The 8,864-nt window shown below is 63.6% G+C and overlaps 2 protein-coding genes across 3 annotated transcripts in view; both read right to left on the bottom strand.

Moving 5' to 3' along the window:
- Nucleotides 1–2,172: 2,172 nt before the first annotated feature.
- Nucleotides 2,173–4,207, bottom strand: NUDT8 (nudix hydrolase 8). Of its 2 annotated transcripts, XM_029957051.1 has the most exons (4): nt 3,925–4,178; nt 3,160–3,292; nt 2,569–2,646; nt 2,173–2,480 (listed from the first exon to the last, which is right to left on the bottom strand). In XM_029957051.1, the coding sequence occupies exons 1-4, from the start codon at nt 4,116–4,118 to the stop codon at nt 2,253–2,255; spliced, it is 633 nt and encodes a 210-aa protein (XP_029812911.1). In that variant the 5' UTR covers nt 4,119–4,178; the 3' UTR covers nt 2,173–2,252. The 2 variants fall into 2 exon arrangements, with proteins under 2 accessions (XP_029812911.1, XP_029812912.1); XM_029957052.1 differs by lacking the exon at nt 2,569–2,646 and having other exon boundaries at nt 3,925–4,207.
- Nucleotides 4,208–5,369: 1,162 nt separating this feature from the next.
- Nucleotides 5,370–8,864, bottom strand: part of TBX10 (T-box transcription factor 10) — a 14,865-nt gene continuing 11,370 nt past the window's right edge. Inside the window, exons 2-7 of the mRNA XM_029957372.1 lie at nt 8,719–8,820; nt 8,217–8,388; nt 7,001–7,156; nt 6,628–6,695; nt 6,348–6,442; nt 5,370–5,917 (exon numbers count right to left, since the gene is read on the bottom strand). Of these exons, the coding sequence (XP_029813232.1) occupies nt 5,628–5,917; nt 6,348–6,442; nt 6,628–6,695; nt 7,001–7,156; nt 8,217–8,388; nt 8,719–8,820 (883 nt within the window). The 3' untranslated portion in view covers nt 5,370–5,627. The remainder of the gene's footprint in view (nt 5,918–6,347; nt 6,443–6,627; nt 6,696–7,000; nt 7,157–8,216; nt 8,389–8,718; nt 8,821–8,864) is intronic.

Here is an 8,864-nt window from a genome sequence, read left to right as displayed (position 1 = left end):
GCCGCCATGGGGGCTTGAATGTGGGGGCAGGGGCTCAGAGAAGCCCCCACAAACTGGGGACAGGGGGCAGGCAGCGGGCTAAGGAGCCAGGGTGAAGAGGCATCCCTGAGGGCGCCGAAGGGGATCTCGGGGTGGCAGCCAGGACCTGAGGACAGAATGCAGGGTGAGAGTAGGTGGGGTGGGGGAGAAGCGGGGGGCTCTGGCCTGAAGGAGGGCCCCCGCGTGCTCGGTCAGGCCGCCGGGCTACTCACCGCCCCGTGAGCACCTCCACCCGGTGCAGTTTGCCGAGTATAAGCCGGGCTGAGATGACCCTCCAGAGCAAGACGTGCGCACAGGGCCTCCCAGAACCGGCTAGGGAGGGGGGAGGGGTGGGGCAGAACCCATCTCCAGGGCTCAGGAGCTGCCACCTCTGTGCCCTCAACCCCAAGGGTCCCTTGGGGCCGGTGGGGGCGGGCCTCCCTCCTCCCTCGTCCCCCCTTCACACCATCAGAGTTATTTTTACCGCGATCATGCGCCCTGCTCCCATGGGAGGAGGCTGGAGGGCCAGAGGCGACACAAGGGGTGTGAAGTGTGAGGGGCAACGGGAGGGGTGTGTGAAGGAAGGGACAGGAGAGGCGGGAGGGATGCAGGGGGAGGGAGCACGCCAGGAGGTGTGTATAGGGGTGGGTAGCAGTGTGGGGGGCACTTTGGGAGCTGTGGAGTGGGGAGAGGGCCCGGGGGGAGACAAGGAGGAGGAGGAGGAGGGGGGAGGGGGCGGAGGAGGAGGGGGAGGAGGGCACCCGCAGTCTGGTCCTCTTGCGGCTCCAACTTTTTAAATCATGAATCACATCACTTCGCACCTCTCTCCCCCTCTCCCGGCCTGAAACAAAATCCTAACCCGCCACTGAGACCTGTGCCCCTTGGCACCCCATGGCGGCCCCTGAGTGGCAGGGCCCCTTCCCCGCTCTCTGCATTGCTTGTTGCTTCTTCCAACACCCCGAGTCTTGTGCATGTGCTGTTCCTGCTGCCCGGACGTCCCCACCTTGCCCTCTGACATGGCCTGCTCTTGCTCACCTTTGGTTTCAAGGTCATCCTGTAGGGGAACCTGGCCGGCCTTTACCTGCTCAACCTTCCCTTCTCTCTCTTCCCAGCAGTCCCTTGGGGACCGACCTTTCGATAGTCACAGTCTGGGAGGCTCACCCTCATCCCCAGGCCTGTGCCCCCAGCCCCTGCCGACCAGTGATTTCCAAATACAGCAGGCCATGCGACAGGCTCAGGGGGACCAACGAAATACAATTCTGGGTCAAACGGCCAGAGACAGACTGTTTTCTGTTGATGGGATTCTGGTGCCCTCTCCTCACTTCTCATCCCTGCAGAGTAGAGATTCTCTAAAAGTGAGGCCAACACAGTAGAAAGCACAGTAAGAGAGAGTGCCCCCCCTGAGCCCCTGGATCCAGCCATGCCTGAAGCTGGTCCATCTCGAGTTTCTCACTATTCCTCTTTTGGCAAAATCAGCTAGTGAGGGGTACTTTCCCATCATGTGTCGTGGCTAATATCCACCATGGTCCAATCCACCATGACAAGGTCAGATGGCTTTACCCCCTCTCTCTGGTCTACATCATCGATGCATAATTCCACTATTAGCTGTGATTAATGATGTACAATCACATGATTATCTGTGTGGCCTGCTCTGAGGTCTTCCCTGGAATTGAGTCACCCCAAGGGGGCACGGGGGCATCTGGCTGGTCTGAAGATACGGCCCCAGCACAGTACCTGGCGTGTGGCAGGAGCTCAGCGCGTTGGAACTTTATAGTAACACGGCTCCTCTTTGGATTTCTGCAGCCTGGCATGGGGACAGCTAGACACAGAGGAGAGAACACGAGCTGTAGGGGTGTGGCTGCGTCTGGGCTCTGAAGTCAGGGCTGGCTTGGCTCAAATCCTAGCTTGGGGCGACCTTGGGCAAGGTGTCTCTTCTCTCTGAGCCACAGTCTCACCAGCCAGGGCCAGCACTGGCCCACCTCGGGGCTGCGGTCAGGCCCAAGCGCCCATACGCAGTAAGCACTCACTGTACGTGCCCACTATTCAGTAGGGAACACTGTGATTGGGCAGAGGCACCCCAGCCAGGAGGCCAGCTGTCCCATGGAGTCCGCCCAAGATCAGGGCCCCGGTGCACAAGAGGCAGTTGCCACAGAATTGGTAAAGGCTCTTTATTGAGTCCTGGAAGGGAGCTGGCCTAGCAGGATGAAGGAAGGGCGCTGCTTACGGCCAGGCCTTCAGCCCGTGGACCTCCCAGGGAGGGCCAGGCGGGGCTGGTAGGCCCCGGGCGCCAGCAGCTGCAGGGTGAGCTCTGTGATGATGGCCGTGAGGCCCCAGACACGGTGTGGCCCGTGCAGGAAGACGGGCAGTGTGTAGCGGAAGTGGCCATGCTGGCAGAAGTGGGTGTAGCCTTGGTTCTGCGCCTGCAGCAGGTGGGCCAGGGGTAGCGCAAACACCTCGTCCACCTGTGGGCGGGAGGCAGGGAGAGGGGAGACAGGGGACTTGCTCCTGCAGCCCCCCCTGGTTGGAACGAGCTGCCCCCCCCCCACTCACCTCCTCGGGGTTGGGCCTGAGACTCTGGGGATCCAGCGGGCCCACACCGGCCAGCACTGGCACCACGGTGGTCTTTTGCTGGGGCAGGAAGATGGCAGGTGGTCAGGGGAGGCGGGGCCTTGGGGGGCTTTGGGCTGGGGAGCGGGGCCTGAGAGGAAGACTCCTAGCTTACCATCCAGAGCCCTTCCTCACCGGAGGTCAGGTCTCCCTGGCCCCTGACCTTGAGCTCGCTCCAGCCACGCTAACTACCAGGCCCCTCAAACTCACTAGAGCCATGCAGTCGCCAGGCTTTTGCAGACTGTTCCCTCCACTTAGAATAATCTTCCCTGACTTTTACTACCCTGGAATCTCCCGCTTGGCATTCAATCCCTGCCTACCCTCGGAAGCCTGCGCCCCCCCCTCCACCAAGCTGGGCCCCCTCCAGCCAAGGACCTGAGCCTCAGTATCCCCCATCCAAAGGGGCTAAGATACGCCTTCCTGAAAGGCTGTGTGGGGACGGAACATGACTGCCAGGCAGGACCAGGAGCTCCACCAGAGGCCGGGACCACTGTCCTTGTCCCTGGTGGTGGCCTCAGGGCCTGGCAGCCTTACCTGGTCGTACACAGGCTGCAGGATGCCCCACACACGCTCCTCAGGCACAGTAAGGCCCAGCTCCTCTCGGGTCTCCCTCAGGGCTGTGTGTACTACGTCCTGGTCAGTGCGGTCACACTTGCCTCCTGGGAAACTGAACAAGCACAGGTAGCCTGGTCCTTGGTGTGTTGGGGCCATGGCAGGGGAGGTGACAGCTGTGGCAGAGAGCTGATGACCCACCTAAGCATCTTTGTCTCTGCGCCTAGTTTGCAGTGAGGCCTCGGGCAAGGACCTCTCCGGGTTCAGTTTACCTCCTTAAACGTAGGGTAAGGGGGAGGCCCTGGGGCTCACACACTCAAATTTTGCTTATGGTGGTCCCGGTGGCGCTATGACGCTAGCGTGTCCCTAATTCCGGACGGGGACGGGGGCGGGACCAGGGCGGGAAGCCAGGCAGCGCCCCCCACCCGCGAGCTTCGTAGATTCCAGGACCCGAATCTCCAAAGTTGCCGGCAGGGGGCGGGGTCCTGCCTTTTTAGAAACGCGACACAGCTCTGAGAGGTGTCCCCGGCCTGAGGTGGTGCGGGACGCGCGCTTCGAGGGGTCCGGCGTGGCGTCCGGGCTGCGGCGGACCCCATGGCGCCAGCCTTGGGGTGCGGGTCTCCCTAAACCCATTCCATAGAGGCGGAAACCCAGGCTCGGGCAGGCGAAGCGCCTTGCTCGGGTCCCTGCGGACTCCGGGATTCGGCGGCCTCCTCCCAGAAGAGCCAGGAGCTTCCGGCCGTGTACCTGACGTCACCCTTGTGCCTCCCGGCCAGGCGGCTGGACCGCAGCGTGTAGAGCAGCGCTGGGACCCCGCGCACCGAGCACAGCGGCACCAGCACCGCGGCCGCCGCGGGCCGCGCGCGGAGCCGGGCAGTGGCCCCTGCCAGCAGCCGCCGGCAGCGCCGCTCGCCCTCGGATGACAGGCAGTCAGGCGGCATGTCCGGCCGGGCGCACCCGGGACACCGCGGGCGCCCTCCCAGGCGAGGGAAGGGGCGGGGCTACAAGCGCTCCGGGTCTCCCGGGAAGCTGGGCGGGGCCGTGGGAGGAGTCTCCCCGCCCCTTAGAGGCTCCGTAGCTCCGTAGACCTGGCCCTTGGGGGCGGGACCCGCACAAGAGGCGGGACTTCGTCGGGGAGGGGCGGGGCTCCAGGCCAGAGGGCTGTGGGCAGGGCCGAGGGAGTGGCCTCGTCAAGAGCTGGTGCGGCGGTTCCGGAAGGGGCGGGCCCCTGTGTCTTAGGCTTCCGGCAGAAGGGGGCGGTCTGGGCGGAGGGCGGAAGTGGCTTTGGTGGTCTGGAGGGAGGGTGTCAGAGCGCTTGGAGTAGCTCGCTTTACTCGAGTCTCTTCAGCTTCCGGACCCGGTTCTGTGACATCTGGGTTCGGGAGTCCGGGCGTCAGGCTTCGAGGCTTCCCCGGATCCGGCGTTTCTCCACGCCCGCGTGTGCCCGTCCCTTTTCTAAGGACCTCACAAGAAGTGCTCCAGGATGATCGGAGACGTTTGGGGCGTCCACGGGGCGCTCCTGCTCCTCCCAGAGGCCGGCGACATAGGGGGCTGCGGCAGGAGTGCCCAGCCCGGCCCCTCTCCGGACCCCTTTTCTGGTTCGCCGCGCCCTCCCGCTCCAAGGGCCTCACTCCATACCCAGGCCATTGCCCTGCTTTTCCCACCGCTGGGAGCTTGTCTTCCCTCCTCCCCTTCCCTCTCCTTCACAATTTCTACTCCTTCAGGTGTAGGTTTAAATGTCAGTTTATATGGAAGCTGTCCTGCCTCGAGTCTTGATTGGATTCTCCAGTCCCTCCCCTGTCCCCCACCTTGGGCTGGCCCGTGTGTTCACTGCCCCCCATGGTTCTGCGTCCCTCCAGACCCTGGCGTCTCGCGGGCCAGACCACCCCTGTGCACAGGGGTGGCCGGCGTCGCCATGCTTCGCATTGACTTTGAGCAGTTGCCTCTTTGAGCGGCAGTTTCAGTCCTCATCTGGTCACTTATGGCCAGGAGCAGAGCCTGCAGCCTCATGCACAGCCCTGTCCCTTGGCTGGTGTTGGCATCTTTCCCATCACTGTGCTCCCAGCGATACCCACCAGCCCTGGGCAGAGCTTCGGGGTGTCTGCAGCCCAGTCTCGGGGGTCTGGGCGTTCCTGAGTCCTTCCACCCCGACCCTTGAGGACAGAAGGGCTCTGACTGACTACTCATGCCAAATGGTTTAATGTTGGAGGAAAGGGAGGGGTAAAGCAGGGTTGAGAGGAGTCACCCTAAGACAGAAGGGGCATGTTGGGAGGTGGGGGGCCTGGTTGCAAGCCTGGCACCTTCTCAGCCTTGCTGTGACTCTGGGCAGGTAACCTTCCTCTCTGGGCTTCCACCTGTTCTGCTATCCTTGAGGGAAGAGGGCCTCTGCAGAGGTGAGGCAGGAGGGGTGGTATTCAGGGTAAGAGGAGTCTGTGCATAGGGTCTCATCATCACTGAGGGTCCTGGACAGGCCCCAAGCACATGGCAGTGGGGGACAGGAGCCCCAGCCTAGCTGGGAGGGGAAGGCTCTCCTGATCTCTATCAACCTGGATATTGGGGAGGGGGTACGGTGTTGGCCGGGCCCTTGGGATCCTGAGGGGGCTTGAGGCTCCAGGGTGCAGGCCCTGGTAGGGGAGGGGCTGGTAGGTGGCTGGGGCCAGCAGAGCCTCAGGGGGGCCCAGCAGCTGATGGTGCAGCCGGGCAGAGGTCCTGGAGTTGGAGACCGGAGCGTTGTTGGGATCTGAGGGAGGGCATGGTCTGAGTGGACCCCAGACCTTCCCACATCCTCAGCCTCCCTGTTCCTTCCCTGCTCCCATCGCAAGTCGCCCCCCTCTCGGCCGTTGCTCTTGCGCTTCCCTGTCTGTTCCCTCTTCCCCACCGAGTCTTGCTATCCAAACCCTTCCCATTCCTCAAGGCCCAGCTCCAGGGCCATTTCATCCAGAAGCCCATCTGATTCCTCCCGCCCCTGCTCTTGGCACCTGGTCCCTGTCCCCTTCTCTGTGCCCTTGGCCCCAAATAGTCTCAGAATTCTCTGCCTCCTCCTCTTTGTCCACACAGGTCCCAGTGGGCTTGCTGGACCCGCCGAAGCCCTTCCCGGAGGCCCCTGTCTCCTCGCTTCCTGCCCACCATGCAAGCTCTGGCCCCACTGTGTCTTAGGCCTGCGGGCTCACCTTTTCCCCCTCCTGTGGAGCCCTTCAGCAGGCAGGGGCCGAGGCTGCTGTGACTGCGGGTCGGGACACTGAGCAGGCCTCGTGGAGGGACAGTCCTGAGGATGGGACAAACAGGAGTGGAGGTTGAGGGTCGTGATCAGTCAGACAGCGGGACCCCAGGACCAGTCAGTGGGCACGAAGCTGAGAGAAGGCAGGAGCCAGGGCCTTAGGAGATGGTGCAGATGGGGGTGAGGGGCTGGGCGGGGGCAGCCGGGCAGAGCTGCCAAGGGCCACACGGTACCAGGAGTCCGAGTCGCTCTCCCTAAAGCCCTTGGCAAAGGGGTTGCTGGCGATTTTCAGCTGGGTGATCTGCAGAGGAGAAAGTGCAGTTACGGGCCAGCCCTGAGCCAGGGTGAGGCTGTGGGGTCCCAGGTTCAGCCCCCCTGTCTTTCCTGAACCCCTCAATCAGGAGGCCCGGGCCCTCAGCCCAGGAGCCATAGAGCCATGGGGCCTGAAGGCAGGGCAATGTCCGAGGGCAGACGTCATAGGGACACTCCTAGGGAAGGAGAGCAGAGCGAGGCTCTGTGCACAGTGGGAGCTCAGAACTTTGGGCCTCAGTCTCCATCCCTGTGAAATGGGCTGGCAGCTGCCTTGTGAGCTGTGGCCCGACGCACCCGGTGGTTCTGATAGGCTGTCACGGCCATGAACTGGGTCTCCGCGAAGACGAAGGACTTGAAGTTCTCGTGGGCGTAGCGCTCGCTGTCCTCACGCGGGTCCACGAAGACCACGTGGAATCGGGGCTGGTAGCGGTGCATGGAGTTGAGAATGATCTGTGCGGGGTTGCGGAGGGCGGGGTCAGGGCTGGGGCAGGCGCGAGCCCTCCCTGGGGCTAGGCCCTTCTCTCCGGGGCAGAAAGACTGCCTTTCTTATAGGCGGGGCGCACAGTCTGGTCCCGAGAGCCTACGGTTCTGCATCAGAGGCCCTTCTGTGTCTGAGCATCTTGCCACTTTGCCTTCTCTCACCCTCACACCTTCCGAAATATCCAGAATCTGACCACTCTCCCACCCCCCTGGCCTCCCTCCAGCTACGCTGTCTACGCTCCACACAGCAGCCCCGGTGAGCTGCCGCGGGTCACCCGCTGCTCAGAACCGTCCTGAGGCACCACATGGAGTAAAAGCCAGAACCCTCTCCACAGCCAACTGGCCCCGCGGCTCAGCCCTGGCTGAGATGGGAGGTCCCTCTCCTCCCATCTCCCCTACACACCCCATCCAGCCACATGGGGAACCTCCTTGCTTTTCTCCCAACGGGCCCAACGTTCCACAGCCTCAGGGCCTTTGCACTTGCTGTTCCTTCCCCTGCAACAGCTCCCACTTCTGTTTGCACAACTCCCTTCTGCATTTCCTTTACTCCTCTCTTCAAATATTGCCTCGGCAGCTTCCGAGCCCCTTGAACCGACCAGCCACCTCTGTCTCAGCCCCCCTCCCTGGTTCCTTTCCCCCATCTTGTGGGCATTGGTCACCATCTCACACATTGCACACAGGGTCCTCTGGTTTCTCCGCTTACCATCTGCCCCCTGTCCTGGCTGGTGAGCCCAATGCAGGCAGGGATCTTTGTCTGACAACGTGGCAACCATTCTGTGTGCCTGAACCTACCCTGGGCCTGGCCCGCGGGCATTCCATGAACACCGTCGACAGGCGGACAGTGTTTGCTGGCTGCGTACGCAGCTGCCTGGACCGTCCCCTCTGCCGCCCAGCCCCTGGCCGGGTGAACGTGGCCCCCAGCGTTGGCCATCAGTAGCGGGTGGGCACCAAAGTCACAGCCAGCCCTGGCTCCATCGGGCCCCCATGTCCCCCGCCCTGCCCCCCCCCCCAACTGTGGCCAGGGCCTCACGTGGCCATTGTCGTCCAGCAGATTGTTGGTCAGCTTGAGCTTGTCAAAGGACACAATCTGGCGCATCCACTGCGCGCCCTTGGCCGGCGAGTCCGGGTGAAAGTGCACGCGGCCGGGCGTGGCCGGATCTGCTTTGCCCGCCACCAGCCAGGCCGAGCTGTGAAAGGCGTACCTGGGGGGCAGAGCAAGTGGGAAGGCTGCCCCATCCGCACCCCACGGCACCTCGTCTGCTGTCCCTGCCCTGAGGCTGGCGGGGCGGAGGGGCTGTCCCCACCTCACACCCGAGGAACCCGAGACTCCAGGAATGCTGTCTGGCCTTGAGCTCCCGGCGGCTGCGCTGGGCTAGCCCACTGCCCGCCGGAGACAGCCGGCTGCCCTGACTTGGGCTCCCCACCTTGCCGCCGGGCTTCCCACGGGTGGGCCGCCCCGACACTGCTCCGACCGGCCCCCGGCTCGCCCCGGGGCACAGGCCGGGGTCTACTTCCGGGTCCCGCCCCCAGACCTGTATCTTTTGTCGTCCAGAGGCACGAAGTCCATGAGCAGGGCGTAGTCGGCCAGCGTGTCCATGCCCAGGATCTTCACCTGGAAGGTGGGGAACATCCTTCTGCAGGAGGGCGGGGCTCAGCGGCCCGAGCGCGGCCCCGCGCG

This window comes from Suricata suricatta, chromosome 11 (genome assembly GCF_006229205.1).
Source record: "Suricata suricatta isolate VVHF042 chromosome 11, meerkat_22Aug2017_6uvM2_HiC, whole genome shotgun sequence".
Classification (NCBI taxonomy): Eukaryota; Metazoa; Chordata; class Mammalia; order Carnivora; family Herpestidae; genus Suricata; species Suricata suricatta.
The sequence above is the reverse complement of the archived record's forward strand: the minus strand, read 5'-3'. Positions and strand labels throughout refer to the sequence as shown.